The following is a 21,813-nucleotide window of genomic DNA, read 5'->3' as shown; positions in this document are numbered from 1 at the left end:
AATGTTCTGTCTGCTCGTAGTTTCTTACAACTTATGACCTTACCTAAATCTTCATGAGATACAGATTTATCATAATCAGAATTTTATTCTTGAAAAATAATTCATGGACTTGAGTGAGGAATACTAAAGCAGAAAATGGCTAATTTTATAAAAGATATTAGATTTTCATATGTGAAAATCTTAGCCATTCGTGTTTAATTTGTGTTTTATTGAAACCAGACTATTTCTTCTATATAATACTACATATCAAAAATATGTTTCACAAATTTAAAGTCAATCAGAATAAAATTCATGGAGCGAAAAACCTCTAAAACTCCTTCCATTTGGATCGACTGGCGGAGAGCGTCATAGGATTACGAAGGTAGTTGCGAAACTATTGTCTCTCTTTGTCTTGTCTAATCCACAGTTTGTACATATCTCAGGGAAGAAGCTTTCGGAAGAAAATACTCTCACAAACAAAGAGAATTTATAGTTGCGGATAGTTTGGCATTGTTTTTTGGAGTGCTAATATGTTTAGACTGCGTTTTCCCTTTTTTGCGAAATAAACTCAAATATAATTGGGAGAAAGAATCGAACAGACGATTTGTGATAAATAGAGAAAGGAAAAAAACATTTAATCTCTAAACAGTAGGTGTAAAGTTTTTTACATGGAAATGGAGAAGAGAAAGTTTGTGATGGTAAATTTAAAATTTAAAAGATAGAAGCCAAAGTTGGAGACATCACATGGATCAGTGATGTATGTGATACCACAAAATTGATATTAGCTTAAAGTGTAGGGTAAGGTGTACCACCGAGCCCGATCCAAATAATACCAAATATCACAATATCACTTTTCATCACCAAAGCGATGTTCTCTTCGTTGGCTTTGGCGCGGAAATATGATTTCACCTTTGTGTGTAACTTTTTAATTATGAGGATTCCTTGTTTACACACAGCATTCATATTTGATTTCGGTTATAGAACATCACATGTTAGAAAAATGTGATGCATTTAGGACTTTAGGCTGGCATTACGGAGATGAGTCTGTTTTTTCCTTCATGACGGTGGAAAATACTCAAATGTTTTGTGCGTAGCCATCTATTTTGTAGCTTTTTCTAACTCATTGCTATAAATGATTAAATGATATTTAATACCTAAAAATAGTAACAACCTTAAGCACTGAAAAAGAAATGGAAGATGGGTTCCGAAGGAGTTAACATAAAAATATAAGAATGGAGATCAAAAGAGTGGATAGAGTGAAAGGAACATTATGAACGAGAACTTTTCCTCCTCAATACATATCACAATATCATTGACATTGACCATTGACAAAACGAGTTTCAGAGTGAAATTATGCGGTGTTTCCAACGATTAATTAATTAAAGTAATAAAAACTTCTTGTTTCTTTTTCGTTGGTGTGGGTATTTATTCTTCCAAGTGCAACTTGTTTGCACTGATGAAGGGAACAAGTGGTTCCCGAAATATCGGTATTTGCAAGAATAAATACCCACACCAACGAAAAAGAAACAAGTTTTTATTACTTTAAAAACGAATTTGCAGAAATTACCTCATCCCCAAACAGCCTAGTTTTGACATTTGATTTTCGTTTGTTTGATCGACTCGCTTCAGCCTTTGTCCCCTTCATAGGAGTAACTCCAACTATATTTTATTTATCCCCTTCTTTGGTCCGCTCATTTTATTTGTACCACACCCCATCTCACCATTGAGGGATCACTTCGCGGAGTGGGTTTGCCTTTTTGTTTTTTCTCCCCTTTACTTTTTTCCTGGATTTTTATAATTGCAGAGGGTTTCCTCCCCCTTTTCCACCTTACGGACTTACGGTCCTTCCCCCGAATAGTCATGTAGGGTATCAAATGAAAAGTATCGGTAAGTATTTCTCAAAACTGATCTTAGTTTTGACATCTAATTTACAAGGGAGGAAGGCGGGGACTGGAGAAGGTCATTTCTTACGCGCGGCCATTCTCAGAACCTACACAACCGAAGAATCTGGAAATAATAAGGAAGCTGCCATTTTATAGTGCCAAGACTCTAAAATACCCTTCATACTGATATCTATTCAAATAAAGTTAATGATAGTATGTTGCTATAATTTTTGGTAATTAACTGCCGGGCCCCCCATCCCCTTAAGTCCATCCTGGAATCATGAAAATTTGCAGTAATATAGGCTATGATATAGAGACTGATTCTGTGTGGGGTGGAAATCGCAGTATTACTAACAAAGTTATAATAGATCAAAGCTGCCGCTTCAGTGCAAATTCTTGAATGTCAGTAGCACATTACACGTATTGGGTACTAAGGGGAGAAATGTTTTTATAAAAGAAATACCCAAAACCTTGCATACCTGAAGCATCCAGCTTTTAGTTTTCCGACTTACATTAATTTTAATGTAATGGAAAAGGAGATAATTGTATATAGCATTTTATTTAAAAAACAATATTTTATTTTCAAGATCCGGTGAATAAAAAGTGCAAAAAACTTCATTGATTTACTAGATGAGCTAGTTCGCTTCGATAATTATACGCGATGCTTTTCAGTGACTTAATGAATGTGTACTGATAATATAATCCTATTTTCATATTTACAATTGAGACAAAATTCTTATCATTTTATAGAGAAGTCTTTAAAATGTACCACCTTAGTAACAATATCAACAGATTTGGCTTTTAAAAAACCAGTCAAATAGTGCTATCACCAGTTATTGTACAACTACGGAAGCATTGAAATTGTCATTATTCGCACGCACTGCCTTATTTTCATTTAATTGAGTGTGTCACGTTCTACTCAAGATAATTCAGATAAGATCAAATTTGATAGTGTTTTTGACAAATTGTTGGTATATTCACAATACATACATGAAAATGTATATTCTGGTCTTCTCCTTTTGTTTTATAATTTTCATTTGCGAGTAATTATTTCAAAAATTTCACTTAACACGTGCAGTGCGGCTTCTGAATGGGTAAATGAACTTTTTTAAATATACTGAGCAATTTAAAAGAAAAGGAATGACAGGTGGTTTTCGACAGATGATTCTGTACGAAGTACATATTATACAAACATATAATTATTCATTTGAAATTGAAAAATTTGAACAAATTACAAAATCTTATTATTCTTGAACCAAAAAAATTTAATATCTCCACAGGAAAGCGGTTGCTACGAGAAACACCTATAATTTCTCCTTCCGAAAATGTGTCTATAAGAATTCATCGCACATCTAGGTAGCATAATATATTATCAGCCTACATAATGCCCCCTAAAATACGTTTTCAAACTTATAAACATTTATTTGAAATATTTTCACTTTTTCCCCACACACTTCCAACTCTTTTATTTTTTATTCAATTTTTCCAGGGAAAGCAAATGACGCGGACGACCAACAGGGTTCTTTTTTTATTCGATTTAAAAAAATAATATTTTTCTTTCGTTGTGCTAATGTGACGCAATACAATCATCTAGATTTAATGCGTTCGTCGTTCAGAAAAGTTAGATGAAAAAAGATATAATGAAAATTGAAAATCAAATGGATTTTTTTACGAAATTTTATAGGAATTTTTAGAGTAGATTAAAAGGTTCTTAATTGAAATGTATTTATTAAAATAAATTTATGATCGGTAATGGGTGACAGTAAATTTTGAAGTGTTCATTGGCATTTCAAGCTTGTGGATGTTGAGGAAAATTCCTAAAGTTTTGCAAACGCATGCATCTTTCAACATCGTTTTCAAAGAAATTTCCGTTAATGTGAAATTATTGAATTGGATAGAAATGTGACATTTTCAAATCACACGATAGAAAGATCGTTTACCATTTAAAAGAAATCGGTAAAACAGAAATTGGACACTACTACAGGCATGAACGATTTTATGTTTACTTATGTGCTTTCTATAATACAAAACCTAGAAAAAGTCCAATGTGCAGTGTATTCATCCTAGAATAATTTTAATTTTTATTCTTCGAATAGCATATTTATGCATTCATTGAAATACGATATATATTTTTATTGACTAGCTTCTACTCTACTGGATGAATTGGCACTACCCTTAGTACATATCATTGGTCGGAATGCTGTCATTTCCAAGGAAGGTTCCATGAAATGAGAGATAATCCTTCCGAATTATTGGTCTACTAATTTTCTTTTCCATTCTTCTATTATGGAATTTAGAACATAAGAGAAGTTGATAGATTCGACAATATCTACTATCCTAGAAAATTTAAATATGGATGGATTCTATGTACCACTACTTCGGTTTAATCACACTCCCCCTACAGTGACTGACAGGTTTTCGAAGTTGTCAGTAGCTGTCCCTTGATACTACCAGCAGAAATGAGAAAAATACTAAACTTACAGGGGGTTTTCTGAGATAATTTTGCACCACAAACCATAATGCATGCATTCTATGAAAATTGTGGTATAACATCTAACCACAACTTCGTTTTTTTCACTCTGCCCGTAGTTGGTCAGCACACAACGTAAAATGTATTTAATGTGATAATCAAGAGAAGGAAATGTATTATATTATAAAGGACCGTCATCAGAAATGACCACATGTCTCCCACAGTGTGCACAAATGGGGTTATCTGAATTTTCACTGAATTCGCTTTTGTTGATGTTCTGGTGCGTCTTGAAAAGTTTCAAGAAGATCGAATCATACAAGCGTGAAATAGCGCTTGAAAATCGGCAAGCAAACTTCAAATGAATCATTCGATTTTGTTTTACTTTCGATTCAAATATTCCTAAAAGCCGATGAGCTCATAAAATAAATTGCTTTTGCCAATCATTCCTAATTTATGTCAAATATCAATTGAATCCGCCGAAGCTCTGAGCGTATTATGGTATATAAGCAACAGTATTTAAATGTTTCTCCTGAAATTGGATTTTCTACGTGTTAAATTTGATGAACGTTGTCAAGAATGCTTGAATTTCACGCTTCCATGTTCCTTCATGGTGCATTGAAAGTAGAAGTAGACAACGAAAATTAAGCCAAACAATCCTTCCTCTGCTTTTGAATTAATTAATGATGTATATTTGCACAAATTGTATCATTTAATTATTGCTAAATGCTCCTCGGGAGTTTTGCGTGTTGCATATATCAACATACAACGTTAATTATCTAGATGACAATTAATTTAGGTAACATACGGGGTGGTAATTAAATGAATAATTGGAGTTCAGGGAATTTCATTTTCATGAATTTCGGGACTAAATATTTGAGGAAAACATCCTAACATACTTATTTCGGTGTATTCCTGCATAAGTAAGTAATAAGCGCTTTACTGTAATGCATGTACAGGAATTATTCATTCGATGTCGTTTTCTCCATTTTAATGTCGCAGATTAGTCACAGTTCTGATCATCTAAATCTCGATACAATTGATCAGATTCTTCAAAAAGTGCAAATAAAATAGGCATACTTATCAGTAGTGTCAAAGATACTGTGTAGCTAGGCATCGACCATAAAACTGTTTTGATCAATTTATACAAAGTTGGATGCAAAAAGTTCTGTGATTTCCTCATAAGTTGAGCAATAGAAAGTGTTGATCGTCGGTAAGAGATGGTTATGACTTATGACGTGTTAGGGAAGCTTAAAATGATGGTGAACACTGTGGTTTTTACCTACTGGACATTGCTATAGGTAATGCATTCTTGCTGATGAAAGGAAAGCATTGTGTTCTCTAAAAAAAATTTCTAAAGACAACCGCAGATACCTCGATATCCTTCTTGATCCCACAATCTGATGAAACGTAAGGAAGCTGTAAAGGCAACGAGGGCCGTAAAATATAACGCTTTTGATAGACGATCGAAGGAATCATTCTTCATTATTGGTAAGATTGGGAGGATCCAAAATAAACATCCTAGCCTGGCGATTGTTCCTGACCATATATTATCGAAGTCTATGGTATATTGGCGACATTCGTTAAATTTGCCTCCTAGCTATATATTTCTTACCTAAACTTGGCAAAAGTGTTAGATAACGGTTCATTTGACAACATTAGGTGCGGGGACTAAGAATTTTCCAACCTCTATGCAAATTCATTGCGAGACATTGACATATTCCGTCTGTGATTTCAATTTTCACAGTATTTCAGAGGTGGTGAAATTCATCCTACTATATGTGGCTTCTGTCAGGGATCCCTCCACCATTGAATAAAACCGTGAATCGGAAAAAGATGAGTTCGGCTGAACCGCCAATCGTGAGGGTATGCAGCCCATATAGGGCAGTGGACTCAATCGACAGTATATGTTATTATGAGAATGATACCCTTGGATTCTAGCGAATGAGGCTCACTGTCTCTATCAGAGGAGGTGAGCTAATCTAAGAGGGAACTGGCAACAACTGTGGTATAATTCGGAAAAAACACCATTCGGCCCAAACACCAATCTCGTGTATTGAGAGATATGTCGGTTGAAAGCACGGGGAATTGAATATTCGCTTCATGGTGGTTGCAGGAAGTGTTTGCATTGATTCGGATTGGTTGACTCTTCTGACTGTTCCGAATACACCACTACACCCGAGGAGCCGGAGCATGTTATGTTCCAAAGTCTGCGATTCGTAGATGGAAGGGAGTGGAGCGACGTCCTTAACGTAGTTATCGGAGCGCAGAATCTCATGGACGGGATACTGAGGTCGGAAGAAAATTGGAGCGCAGCAAACACAACAATAGCCGCGATTCAAAAGAAGCTTCAGGAACCGGGTCTAGTCCGGAAAAGGCAATGGACGCGTGATCTTGCTGGTTTAGACCGTGGGGACATAAGTTGAGAAGTCGGGGTGGTTTAGGGTGGGCGAGAATTATGCACATTCCACCTACGTCTTTTTCAGATTTTCACTTCCATTCACAAGCGCATAGTCTACAATTAGTCCGTTATCGACTTCGACATTCAGACCAATCTTGGCAAGTGAATTCTCGTTAGCGCGAATTGCGTGACCATACCATCGAAGACGCCTCTCTCGTAATTTTTCCTAGATAACGATCGCAAATATCCTCATTTCGGATGTGATCAAAACGTGTCACGCGACTAGTCCAAAGCAACATCTTCGTCTCCATTACCGCAAGAGGTCGTTCATTGTCTTTTATAGTCGGCCAACACTCAGAACCATAAAGGGTGATAGGACGAACGAACATTGCGGTAAATTTTAGATTTGAGACGATCGTTGACACGTCGATCACAAAGAACACCAGTTGTGGAACGCCACTTCATCCAGGTTGCGTTAATGCGTGAAGCAATTTCATAACACAGTTCTCCATTGGCTGATAGCGTTGACCTGAGGTATTTAAATCGCTCAGTTCTGGGCAGATCACTCTCGCTGACAGTGAATGTGCCTGTTTCACGAGGATCGGTCGTCAAAAATTCAGTTTTGTTTAGATTCAATCTGAGACCGTGTTGCATGAGGCGATCATTTTTGCTATTAGATGCTAGGAAAACATCATCCGCATAAAGCAGTGTATAAGGCGCTGGACGTTGGATGTCTCGTGTCATGGTGTCCATAACAAGAACACAGAGGAGTGGTGAGAGGGCGCTTCCTTGATGAACACCTACAGAGACACGAAGCGGTTTTGGTACACCCGCCATACTTCGAACTTTACTTTTCGGATCGTGGTAGAGCAGTTGAAGCCAGCGCACGAGTTCTTCTGGCACTAAGTGTTACCGTAAAGCATGAGTTCATGTGGCATACGGTCAAACGCTTTCTCTAGATCCAGAAATGGAATATAAAGAGAGCGATGCTTCTCACGGTGTTTCCCCATGAGTAACCGCGCAGCAGTAGTTCCGCAGTTTTTGACAAACCTGGCTTGATTCACGGTTATTGCAACGATTTCGCGAATACGGTTGTCAAGAATGCGTTCAAAAATCTTCATAGTATGGGAAAATAACCGGATCAGAGCAGTTTCGCAGCCCGCCGATTAGTGAAAAATTGTAAACAATAGTCACAATGATAAGAAACTAAACTGAAGAAAGGTTTGAGGAACATTTTGCTTTTAGATAAAATTCACTTTCTGATGCATGGATGTCGACGAGGAAATCTGTTAAAAGCTCAGTTGAAGGTTTCCTGTGAAAATGTGAAAGAGGATCTTGGATTTGTTCAACAAGATTTGAATTCCTCAACCCCAAATCGTTTAAAGGTTAGGAAACTCCTCAGAGAAATTTCATTGTTGTGCACGTCCTACAAGATTCTAACGAAAATCATCCAAGCTAGATTAGAGCCATATACAGACAAATTAATTGGTGAATACCAATGTGGCTTTCAAAAAGGATTATTCACGATGGACCAAATTTTCACGGTCAAATTGCTACTGGAAAAGTGCAGAGTTCAATATCGATGTACATCAGCTCTTCGTCGACTTCCTTCAAGCGTATCATAGCATGAAACGAGAAGCACTATATCGTACCATGCGCGGGTTCTGTATACCAGAAAAACTGGTGCAAATGACCGAAATCCCGATGGCTAACACAGAATCCCATGTAAAGGTGCTCGGCGAACTAACGCAATGCTTCGAAACGAACTGCAGATTAAAGCAAGGGGATGGACTCGCCCCCATGCTTTTTAACCTAGCCCTTGGATATGTTATCCACAAGCTGGAGTTAGGTACAACGGAAACATTGCTTAACAAATCTTCGCAAATAGTGGGATTCGCTGACGAAGAAATCAAATGAAAGTAAAAGGGTGCACACCAAAAATAAGCTCCGAATTAAAAAGACAATAATACGACCTGTGCTACTGTACGGCTGTGCAGCATGGACTCTAATGCAGGTGTCATAGAAGTCCATCGACACATTCGAACGTAAGGTTCTACGTCGAATACTTGGAAGATGGAGCTGACTTGCGAATTAGATGAAACCATGAGTTGTACCAGTTCTATGATGATCCAGCTGCATCGATGGGGGTAAAATTTTTGGGAATTTTTTAACTCATCATCATCAACGGCGCAACGACCGGTATCCGGTTTAGGCTGCCTTAATTAATTTTTCAACTGGAGGCGACAATCGAAGGATCGAAATGGCTGGAGGAAGTCTATCCGGAGGCCAAGGGCTAATTTGATCTGTCGTGTTTTTGAAGAAGAAGAAACCCCTCAGATTTCTTGAAAATACCTGAATTGTCCACCAAGAGAGTCAGGGTTATTTCTTCGCTTTTGAGTTTCTTGTACTGAAATCAGATGTCCTCTGGCAGAATACTTTGATTCAACGTTGATAAACTCGCAGCGGCGGCACAGATGTATAGCAGACCCAAATATTTATGGCCATAATTGAACGGCTGATGTCCAATTAATGAAGCTAAAAACATTTTTCATCTGATGTTTTTAGCTCCATTAATTGGGTATCAGCCGTTCAATTATGGCCATAAATGTTTGTGTCTGCTGATTTTGTAACTGATATTTTCTTGTTTTTGTGAATAAAACAAGTTTCTTACGCAAAAAAAATTGTTGTTTGAATCCAATAATTTCTCTAAAGATGTAACTTTTTCCCAAAGTCGAACCCTTTTGATATTTTTTTTCGAAGTAATAAATATTATTTTCCCTTATTTTCAAAATTGACTCAAAAATCCATCAAATTCAAAAAAGCAAAATTTGGTGGAAATCTTATCACTACGAAAGGTATAGCAGATCAAACATGTATTTTTTCGTTCTAGGACATCACAAAACATCTAGCATATATTTAGCAAAATGCATATTTGATGGAGTATCTAAAAATTGCGTTCTTTCTAACAAAGTTCATCATATAGAAGGACTAGAAATCCTTTCATATTCTATTACTGGCGTATTGAAATTAATTCGGGGTATTGATAAAAATCAGAATAATTTCGAGCAGAACGTGATCAAAGCCTACATACCTACAAAACATTTACTAAATTCACCGTTTCTGCAATTACAATGACTATCTGGTTTAAATGCGACTCATTCGGATCGAAATCGAAAGTTTCCTTCTGAGAATTTGCTATTTCTTCCCCCATGATCAAAGTAATATATATAATTTACTACTTCCTTCAATCTGGAAAACTTTTGCGTGAACGGATGACAAGCAGAAAAACAATTGATTTTTCATCCAGTCAATTATTAACGAAACTGAATGAACTGGTTCCAGAGACTTGTGGAGCTAATTTACCAAAACTTCTTTGACCCAGCAAAACTTTGTAGAAAGACAGTTTTGGTAGTTCATTGAATACTGAATAAATCTCCATAATTTCTTCGGGGGACCCTATGTATACGTGCAATCTATTTGTAGGAAAGTGCGAAATATCCTTGCTGTAGGCACGTGCGTTTAAGTCAGAGAAATCGTGACTTTTGTACAGAGTCATCAGGAAATATATTAGGGGACATGGAGAAAATAACTATTTGCTGTACGATAAAGATCTACAGATGCGTGATTCTGTTAAGATATTTGCATATCAGACGTCACAATGATGGGACTAACAAAGCAAGTCAACTATGAGGCGCAAAATGTTTCAAAAAAGATAAAAGAAATGATTAAATCTTTGTTCATTGCCTGAGCCTTTGTGATTCAGCGATTGTTATCAGATTTCATGTCATGGCATTATCAAAAATATAAAATACAAAAGTATTCAACTGAAAACAAAGCTTATCCCTAGCATTTCTGCGAAAATATTTTAATTCGATAAAGTGCGCTCCATATCTACCATAATCTAGTTTTTCCTAATCGTCGTTGTCACTGAAGCTGATACGACCGATAAGCGAATGAAAACTACATAGAAATATCATCAAAATTATATTTCCCGGTAAACATTTTATCAGTCTTTAACTTTAACTTATCTATCAGGCGAGACGAGATATGATTAACCTAGTGAAACACACATGCATATCAGATTGAGCGAAATCATGCTATATTTCGTGATATTATCACTCGAATTACTATCGTGTATGTGATTTTGATGAAGAAATGTTCGACGAAATAGCAACTCAGCGACTGAACTAGAAAATTACTGCAACTTTCGCTGATTTACTTTATCGATTCCTTTCTTCAGAGAAAAAAACCAAAACACTCTGATGAAAGAGAAATTGAATTTCATGATTAAAAAATGTGCACTCGCTGCTTTTTTAACACGAAAAAAACTACACAGGAAGCTTTCAGGCGAAATTGCTTGGTTGGTGGTTGTCAGCGTTTGAGAGCGTGTCACGAGAATATCATGGAATTCTTCCCCCGCCCATTTAGCACTTTAGTCACAGCGCGTAGCAATTCCGTCTATACCATTTATTCCTCGCAGAATTTATGCACATTTTTGCTATGTTAATTGTGACGCTATTACACGGAAGAATTGAAAGCATTGTTTCATTTTTTACAACTCCGAACTCAAGCGGAATGAATTCCGTCCTCGCGGAAATTGCTACTGTTTGCGTACTATCCCACCATAAACGGAACTTTTCCGACATTTATGCATAATTGATGGGAGGAAATAAATCTGCGCTTGTTGAAAACTATGTGTATTTCTATCAATCATACCAAATAAATTATAAATTAATTCACTCAGGAGTGATACGTATGTATTCTTGATGCTATGTATAAACAAACTTTCGTTGTGGCAAATCGTGGAATGTACTATACCCTCTGATAAGGCATTGGATAAAAATTCTTAAATGAAAATATTTCTGAATGAATCCTAGCAAGCCCACAAAGAAATGTTTACTCAAGATTTTCCAATAAAAACACGAGAGCTTTCTCCTTTCCACCCCAGAATTTCCCCTTACTGTGGGTGTTGAGCGGAAAATATAAATCAGGAAATCAATATTGTATATAATTTTCCACTAAACTAAATCGTAATTAATTACACTTTAATGATGTGCACAAGAAAAAAGAACCATTCCCAGTAAAAAGAAAATCGAAATCGAACCAACTAATTGAGTTCTAGCGGTTCACTGATTCCGAGGCCAATATGAGGGGCACCGTGGCTTGACCAAGAAAGAGAGTATTGATTATGAAATATGTTGTTCATGAGGATGTATCTATTAACGTAAACATGTTCATTATGACCGCAAATGTTTGTAGGAACCATATCATCAATTAACTGGAACAATTAGAGACAGGATTTAATAACTCATCAAACTTTCATTGCTGGCAGACACGCCCAGTTTATACAAATGTGTCCAGGAAATCGAAAATCCGAAAGTTTTTCCTTTTTCATTGAACCCACGTTTTCCGCGTAGGAATGAGATTAGTATATTTGAATTCATCATATGAATGGGATTTACGTGATGTTATTCCTCTCTTGAATCGTATCCTTTATTCAGAGTAGAAGTTGAGGATGTCATGAATGTGGTGAGAGTTTCTATGAAATGGTTTTACTTGGAGTCTGCTGTCGTTGGTGTTTGAGCTTTGCGAATTGGAATGCAAGTCCCATGACATTTTTTTCGAAACTCCTTTAACTGGGCCCCTATGGGAATTTGCCTACTCTACTTCGGTTTAGCAACCAAATAAAATCGATTTCTCTTTGAATGAATTTCGTAGTATGTGAGCTTGTTTGATATGTTGAAGTTTTTAGTCCCTGACAGCTGTCAATTCAAACTCCGTTTCTACAAAACTCTTTCAAGTGGGCATGTACCTGCTTTGAAGCCGGTAACAAATCCGAAAACAAAAGCTGTAGGCTTGGCGCATTTTACGTAGTTACTACCGTGGAAATAAAAACGCATCCTAGAATCACACAAAAAGTTAAATGCAGTATATAATTGTGATATCCAGAGGGAGTGATTGTATCTACGTTGCTTTGCATTGTTTCGATTTGACGACCATGGTGCCACTTCATTTTTTTAGCTGTGTTCACTCCTCCAGCGAGCCTGCATTTCAGTCAAATTATTATCACATTTAATGTTGTGTAAACGATAAGCCCAAAGCTGTGGGACAAACACAAAGGTGAACCCGGTATTTTATGACGTAACTGAGACGCAAGAGACTGTCGCTTAGTCATTTCGATTATCGCATGTGTTTAGCTGGCAGACAAGATTTGAGCTTGGTCGGACCTGGCCGGTTATGCAGACGACGGCGCGGCGCTTGTTGCTGGACGCACTGTTGAACAGGCGCAAAGCAAACTTGACATATTGATGCGACGAGTAAGCAGATAGATCACTGCTCCTGGTTTGAACCGAAAATCGAAGTAGTTATCTTGAGCAGAAAGAGAATCCGGACCCTGCGTCCCATATCGATCGATGAGTTGACTTTAAGAGTCAAAACCAGCTGAGATGAGTTTCTTCGAGCAAAACAAAGCAGGCTAATGGGCCCTATATTTGCCGGGAGAGGTCTTGTTAGAGGAGCAACGCAGTCCGTTCCGCTTTACGCTGCGAAGGTATGTGTTGGTGTCCTTGACAAGGCGGTGGATACCTTACTCAAGTAAATACGCGGAAAGCTTCGGAAGTGGCATTTGTTTATCGCACTATTTCAGAACCGTCTGTGGTGGCGATCGCGGAAGTGATCTCCGTTGTCCTCCTTGCTAAGGGAACGAGCCATCGACCACCACAAAGGTGAAGTTTTAAGAGACGTGGTTGTCAGTGGAGAACGGCAATGCACACTAACCGAGTAGCAAATCTTGGTAAAATGAGTTAAGAGGCAGTGGCTTATCGGTAATTAAGATCCGCAGCTGAATCGAAAGTATGTTGAGATTGACTATTTCCTTAGCCAACATCTAACTGAGCATGGAGGTTTTCAGTGTTACCTGCACAAGATTGGGAAGCACGATCTCCTGATTGTATGTTCTGCCATGGAGTGGCGGATGATGAAGAACACACTCTTTTATTTTGTGAAAACTTGGATGGCTCTTATCAGTAGCTTTATGCAGGGGAGGGGAGCTCTTTCCAGACAAGATTGTCAGAAAGATGCTGAGGCGCACTTTGGGGAGTTCCGAAATATCAATATTGTAAAATAAATACCTTAATAGTGAGAAAACTGTATTTTTTAGTTCCAACTTCTTACAAAAGGCAGAGACTTACTTGCTAGCCCAATAGGTTTAACTGTTACCTCTTCTCTTCTAGTAGGTTTGATGCTGACAAGAATAAAAGTATCACATCGAATATTAATAGCAAATCACCATGGCTTGTATTTTGAGTAATAAAGTATTTATTTTTTTTTCAGAAGGAGACGTGAATAGACATTTGCTAGGGTAGACATGCATGTATATAATTCACGTCCATTAATAAGAATGGAATGAACAGCGAAGGTTCTACAATAGGTAAGATGGAATAAGATGAAAAGAAATTTAGGTTTAGCAGTAATGGAGTCGGCTAATGTTAATGGAATATGTAAAGGGAAATTCCATGATTTGTTCGCCTCAGAAAACGAGATTCGGGGGAGGTTCGACGGAGTTTCGAATAAAGGACAAACTAATGATGCCCTTTTAAGCGTGTAGTCATATAAGGAGAAGCCAATTATCAGGAGAAAGTTCATACGATACTCATTGGGTTAATTATGAAGGAAACTGCTTGCGACTGAATGAGCAGAACTTTAGTTAATTGGATGCCGATTAATTTACTATGGAGCAGCTCTCATTCCCTCATATAGCACTGCTTGGACATGTCAGCAGCATATTTATCACAGGACATTTCTTAGAAGTTTTCGTGATTCTCGATTCCTATCAACGGCCATGTTTAAATCCTTCTTCAAGTTATGTTTGTTTCTGTCAGGCCCATTGCTTTGAACGAATTTTTTTGGACTAAAGTGAATGATGAAATTAATGCACAACTTCATCAACAATAAAATGAAGATAAAATCTTTTGTATTTAACGCATTTCTTTCTTGATGACGTAATAAACACCAAACGGAAGAAACAAGAATATCCCAAATATAATAGAAAACAAACTAAAATTAAGCAGCTACAAGCATTATGTTGCCCTCTTTCTTGATGATGCAATAATGACCAAACGGACACAGAAATCACGTGGAATCCATCACTCACATGTTGGTGTTCTGGGTGGGTAGAGTGCAGTAATTTTTGTTTACCGTAGTACGGTTTCCACTAAACTTTCCAGTATGATGTTCTATTTTATGCAGTATATTAGGGCAAAATTTTATAGGTTTACTTGAACAGATATCGAAATGGGGAACATTTTTAGATCTAGATGTCAAATAGCGCCATCATCATGATTTTTCAGACTTTTCGCCTAGGTCATTTACAGCCTTTGTTAAGCAAATCGGCTTGAAGCTACTAACTATAGGAAAACTTTGGTTAAATGGCATGAAAGATATATAAATTTATACTAATTTTAAAGGCCCGGTGTTCTTTTCAATATTACCCCACTAACCAAAAATATGCACCATCAGATAAAAATTGTTTCAAACGTTTTTCCATGTTGTTATTAGGGAGCATATATACATACATACGATAAAGAGTCTGACATACGAACTGTCGTTTCTGCTACTTTTCCAATTAATATAACTAAATAACTAAATTAATAGAAACTTACCATTAGGTCCGTATTTTGCTTGATTCTTTTTAACCTGATCAATTGAAAGACCCCGTTCGTGATCTGTTCCGAAAAAGTTTAATGCCTCCTCGACGGTTTTTTGATGACCGTCCTCCATGGTTAATCTAAATTATTACTCCAACCGATCTGTAAATTAAAGAATAAAATAAGAATCATTATTGATTGTTCAACATGTCTTGAGAAAAATGGATGAAAATATTGAATTGGGAAAGTTTGGTTTCTGAGGTTATTTAAAACTAAATTGATTTTTAGAAAGATATTTTCTTTCTTGCAAAAATTTCTATTTCATTTCCGTATGTACTGTAGTTCGGAAACCAGTGCGAGATCTATTTCGAACAACTGGTTCTCGAAATATGGTAAGTTTCCGATATACAATAAATGCGGAAATGAAATAAATACTTCGAAAACTTGGCTAACAAATTCACTCCATATGTCAATCATGATAAAGCCTTTTTAAATTTATAGCGTTCACGACGGCTTGAAATATTTAAAATTGCGCACGTTGTATTCAATGACCATTTATTGTTATTCATTGTAGTATTGACACTATATGACCACGGCGCTATTGAGATAGGGAAAATAAATGTGCATACAAATTTACCGTGGATACTTAGGGCTTTTTCAAGCAAAGAATTGGATCAATTTATCAAATAAGATTTGCTGCGCTAGCAACATCTTTTCACAATCCACCTTAGCTTTCTATCTTCCACTGTCATGCAAATGATACATAGTTTGTTTACATAGCTAACGCAATTATCTCATTGTATAAAGTCTAGTGTAAGGTCTTCACACACATGTAGATAATGCAAGTCAACGTCTCGAGACAGCGGACAAATATAAAGAAACTCTACTGCTGGCTTCAAGGCGGTATGTTCTAGTTGTTGAGATCAGAGTAGAAAGTGAGACCTCCCTATCGGGCTCATGCATGTATGCTCTAATATTACACTTAGAACCGTGCGAGAACGACCTTACAACGAAAACATTCCTTTCTGTCGATAATAATAATATTTCAGAATTGATTATATAGCTGGGAAGGTAATATGAGGTGATTTAAATTTATTATGGTTTGTGTCTCGTGATGAGTTAGGTCGATATATTGAATGGATTCGTAATAGGTACATTTCTTTTTAAGGGTTTATGTAAAACAAAACCTTAGTTTTTTATTGGAATGGTATAATTGTTTTCTACTCCATTCAGAATAATACTTGCTCCTGTTATTTTTAATTGTATTTTTGCACTTTTGTATAAGAAATGTATACCGCAGAAAGACTGAGCCAAGTTCAGACAATGATTATTAGTCGAACATGCTTGATTTTGCCAGTCGATTGGAAAAAGGTCCATATCAAATATCACATTAAAGGGGGGTTCTCGAATCCTTCAGTGAAAAAAAACACCGCAGCATATTTAAAATAATTAAAATCCTCATTTGTCAGCGTTGGACATATTATGACTGCAAATGACGCAAATGGCATGATTTTAATTGTGCTCCACTTTCCATTTTTCGAAACACTATAATTTCCATGAAATCAATTCTCAGTGGAAACAAATCTGAAGTAAAGATTTGGCAAGAATTCAAACTTATGGGACCCGGAAAATGTTATGATTTTAGGTTACACGTGTTGATAATTGAATTATTCGAGAAGAAAATTCGAACTAATAGATCATTGACAGTCATCATATGGGTGCTAAGACTGTTTTGGCGATCAGCAAAATCGAAAGAGAACAATCGGAAATTGGTGTGTAAGTTCGTGTATTATCTGTGGAGATAAACTTCCGATCCTTACTAAAAAAAATCTATGATTGATTTCTGTGGCAAACTTCAAAGTCGTAAAGGGAACCATAAATTACTCCCTTCCAGCTATGGGAAAGGTGGAAATGAAGCTTCATATTCTGACATCAGCGAATGTTATGATATGTAGAGCTTGTGTTTTCTTTGATAAACAAACTAGAAATGTGTCAGTGTATCGTTTCATTATCTATAACGAGAAGTGGATCTTCTACGATACGAAGATTGTCTAGATGTGGCTCACTCTTTCGATGTTCGAGGCAGAAATACGCAACAAAAGCGTTATGGTGCAATGTTGGAATGTTGGATGAGAGAATTGTGTATTGTTCCTTCCGTTGTTGAGTCATCGTAAATCATTTTGTAATCAATAGTGTATAGCAAAGCAAATTCATGCCGGAGCGATGGCCGAGTTAATTAAACGTCAGCATCTCATTATCGTTGTCTCGGCCCCGAATCCCGCTTGGTCATGGACGTTTGTGTTCGTCTTTGTGCAGTCCTGCTACTGTAGGCTTATAACTTTTTCAGCATTAGGTGTGATGATAATGAATCTGAAAATCAGATAAGGAATAATAATACGAATAATAACGCGTGGGGATGCCCAATATCCTACAAAGGAGAGAACAACAACTGTATTGGTGAAAGCGCATGGGCCCATTTCACATAAAATACGTAATAGTGAACATATTTATAACAGCCAATGCTACTAAAGCTGGCAGTCTCGGAATATCAAGCTTTCTTTTAATCCTCAGATCTGCTTCCCCTAGCTACCATTTCGAGTCTTCTTGGCTGAAAAGAAGAACTTTCTAAAGTGGAAAAGTAAATAAAATATTCAAATATAATTTTTCGATTCTTCATATGAGTAATTACATTTCACCATTGAATGTAAAACGTGGAGGGAAAAGAAATAAACCATTCATATATTGTTGTATACATGGAGCGTTCCTAACTCAAACAATTGAAATAATGAAGCTAACAGCGAAGTAGCAAGAGCTATCTCAAACTCTTGAATTACCTGATATAAAATCAACGAATCATAGCTACTACACGTGGCGCCGGCCGGTAAGATATAAATATTAAAACCTCACATTTAAAGAAAAACTCAGTATCAGTGCAAAATATCCGATCCGGCTCAATGTGGAAATTCAACATATTTCATATCCCATGGCGTCTTTACTAGGCAAGCATGAATTCATCACAGTGCATTTCTTCGCAACTTTTAATTGGATTTCCAGGAAGAAAGTGTTTCATGTTTATATAATCGTTAGAAAATTTCATACAATTTCAATTAATTTCTTTAATTTCTGAATTAAAAAGAGGAAGGAGAAGATATGAAAAACATTCCATAAATTATTCTGTGAATGTTCGGAAATTCAAAGGGGGAAGAGTATCATTTTTATTTTGGGGAAATGTAATAAGAATTGGCCTTGAAACGAAGTAGTAAATATGGTCATTGGGAGGTAGAGTTGAATGTTTTGGGGGAGAATACTGGATTTTTTGGGGGAAAACTGGAGAAATATGAGTTGAATAAATTATTCCCAATTTTTCAAATAAAGTTCATTATTACAATGAAATTAGGAACAAGAAACATAACGGTGGCATTTTTTATAAAACGTAATGGAATATTGTGAGATAAAAAATGATATCAACTTGCAAAGAATAATCCAATAATAACTGGCAAAAATATTAGCTAATTATTATATAATGATTCTAATATCATTTATATAATTGTAAAAGTATTAAGATTTGGTAAATAACTTGAATTGGAAATACTATAACTCTTGCATCTGACAACTCCAGTTTATGTTTGACAGTTGCTGGATCAACTGATCAGGTTTACTGGGATAGGCAAAATTTATTTTTACGTGAAAATGAAAGATATTTCTGAGAGAATTCGATATATTTTACAATTTTACTACTCTAAAGGAAAGCATAGATAGATGAAAAATACCGCTAAGAAAATTTTAACGGAAAAGATGCACTAGACTTTGGTCGACATGTCGCCAAAAATCGAATAAGGCCAACGCATAAGCACTCATGACATCGCTAAGAAACATAAGTTTTAGGTCAGTTGGCACGAATTAGAATAGAAATTCATTCTCTGCGTGGTTCACAAACTAGGTGGGAAAGATTTCATGGATTCGCATATCCGAATCAATTTTTACACGAACAGCCGTTTTTGAAGTGAATGGTGAAAAGTAGACTACAAACGAGGTAGTCTACCTTTTACCCTTTGGCAAAACGTGATATTGTGCTTTATGGTATGGGGATAATAAGCTATCACCGTCCACTCAAATTATTCATTCGAATATCTACTCCCTGCAATAAATGCGGTTGAAGAAATCAGAGAAACAAGTCGGGAAACCGGAAGCTGGACACTTCAGGTACGAAAGGTTTTGTGTATTTCTTAGTACGTTGCACGTAATATACGCATATATGTGAGAGTATCCCCTTTCGGGTGATATTGAGATTCATAGTTCTGAATTTGCAAAGAAGCAACGACATTGACCTATTATAATTTTGTTAATAATAGTGCGATTTCCACCAAACTTCGTGATTCTAGGATGAACTGAAGGGGGGTTTGCAGCCAATTACGAAAAATTATAGTAATATACTATTATAAACTTTATTTCAACGGATATCGGAGCCCAGGCACCAGATAATGGCAGCCTCTTGATTTTTTTTCAGATTTTTCGGTTGGGTAGTTTCTGAGAATGACCCTCTTAAAGAAATGATCACTTTCAACCCCCCGCACTCCCCACCTTTCTATGTCAAAACTAAGACCGGCTTCGAAAAGTACTGATTGAGACCTTTCATTTGATACCCCAAATGACTATATTTGATGAAAAAAAAAATTACACCCCCTTAAATTCGACGTAAAAGGATATAACTCACTGTATGCGTGAGCGTTCACAGTTCCCGCCTTCCTACCAAATTTGGTGTCAATCGCTACAACCGTCTCCGAAAAAAATGCGTGTGACGGGCAGACAGCAAACCGATTTTAATAAGGTTTTGTTTTACACAAAACCTTAAAAAGAAGCCAGTATCGCTCAACATGAAAGGGAATATTAGGCGATGATGGTCCGGCATCAAGTTGATGCGGACTTAGGACCCCGCAATTCTTAAAAAAATATGAAAGGGAATGTTTTTATCATGACAACACCAAGTCACAGTTTGATAATTCGACTGATACCCAAATTCTTTCGTTGAGAAGTTTTAATGCATCTACTGTACCATCACCATCACGATCTTCACAAAACCTTATTACTGCAGTGAAACTAGTTTCACGAAAGATAAGTGAAAATGGCGTGATTTCGTTTTTTAACAAAGTGTATCCCTTGTTCATTCCCCGGTAGTTCATAGGGCAGTTATCATTTGTTTCATTATCATTACTCAAAATATGGTGACACAATTGGGGTTCGTACTCGGCGCAACTAGATCGAGAGGCTGACACTCAATCAAGTTGATCATCGAACCATCGATTTTTCAACAAGAGGCCCCAAAAATTCTGCTCTGATGAGATGATTGTTCTAGCTTTACAAAAAAATGGTTGGACACTTTTCCCCAGCTCCGACCATGATGAACTGTGGTTTCAGTGTCGCTGAATACCCATCTGCTATTTCATTGCCTTTTGGAACAAAAAGACAATAGAAAGTGAACAATTTTTTTAAGTCAAAAGCATAACAAATTTCCCTTTATTTTGCATGTATTAATATTTCGAGGACAAGTGCTTCCCTTTTCATTGCTTCGTAAAACTTCTTCTGCTTTCTCAGGTATGAAGGGATTTAGAGATGTCCTTTTCTGTCAAAGAAGACATTCCCCTGAGTTTATTGCAAAATCAACCACAATGAGGCATAATTTCAATAATGAAAATAAATGGAAACTTATCTCATGGGACTGTATGAATATCCTATTTTTCAAAAAAAAAAGTCAAGAGGGGTCATACTATATTCGCTCGTTTTGAATAAGTAATAAACAATTTTGCCTTTAGCAGTCCCAAATTTTTATGAACCCATATATTACCGAATGAAAGCAACAATGTTTATAGTGACATTTCAATCAAACCTAATGTCGCTCGAAGGACCTTATCCTCAAACCTATTCTCCAATATTGACTTTTTTATCAGGTATCGGTGAACCGTCATTCAGGTGGTAATGTGCGGGCATAATGGGTTATATATACATGCATGAACGTGAACTTTGAATTTCGTGAAGCACATCAAATATGTTATAACAACCGAGATATGTACAAAGTGCTAGCGAGCGATGCTTAGCCAAACCAAACATCTGAAGTGTTAAAAGTTGATCGAAAAGCCTAACGTCATGAAATTTTCATAACTTGTTGATATTTCACGACTAATTGCCATGTTATTTATCTACTATGCTGTTGGAAGGACTAGCTTTGAGTTTTCATCTGGAATGGAGGGTAATGCAATTACTAACTTTATTATAATGTTACATTTATTAAAGTACTTTTCAATATTCGTCCGGATACTCAATTTTTGCGATAGAGGACAGGATTTGTTGGAACATTTTGTATGATGGCCAACACGAATTTATTGCATGGTGAAAATTTCGCCCTTTCGACAGAGGTTCTTTTCAACAAATGGAATAAGGTTT

At 36.5% G+C, this 21,813-nt stretch overlaps 1 protein-coding gene and 1 long non-coding RNA gene across 7 annotated transcripts in view; one reads left to right on the top strand and one right to left on the bottom strand.

The window, feature by feature from the left end:
- The window catches only part of LOC119649808 (calcium-transporting ATPase sarcoplasmic/endoplasmic reticulum type), a 111,093-nt gene that overhangs the window by 41,721 nt on the left and 47,559 nt on the right, over positions 1-21,813 (bottom strand). For 4 of the 6 annotated variants that reach the window (XM_038052152.1, XM_038052138.1, XM_038052145.1 and 1 more), the window contains exon 2: positions 15,391-15,537. In XM_038052152.1, coding sequence (XP_037908080.1) covers positions 15,391-15,508 — 118 coding nt within the window. In that variant the 5' untranslated portion in view covers positions 15,509-15,537. Of the gene's footprint in view, positions 1-15,390; positions 15,538-21,813 lie in introns of those variants that run through there. The other 2 variants (XR_005249201.1, XM_038052167.1) reach the window with 1 other exon arrangement.
- LOC119649835 lies at positions 2,620-3,595 on the top strand. The gene is made up of 3 exons (XR_005249205.1): positions 2,620-2,956; positions 3,143-3,218; positions 3,352-3,595. It is a non-coding gene; the product is annotated as an uncharacterized LOC119649835 (long non-coding RNA).

The sequence above is a fragment of the Hermetia illucens genome, chromosome 1 (assembly GCF_905115235.1).
Source record: "Hermetia illucens chromosome 1, iHerIll2.2.curated.20191125, whole genome shotgun sequence".
Taxonomy (NCBI): domain Eukaryota; kingdom Metazoa; phylum Arthropoda; class Insecta; order Diptera; family Stratiomyidae; genus Hermetia; species Hermetia illucens.
This window is presented reverse-complemented; position numbering and strand designations above follow the sequence as displayed.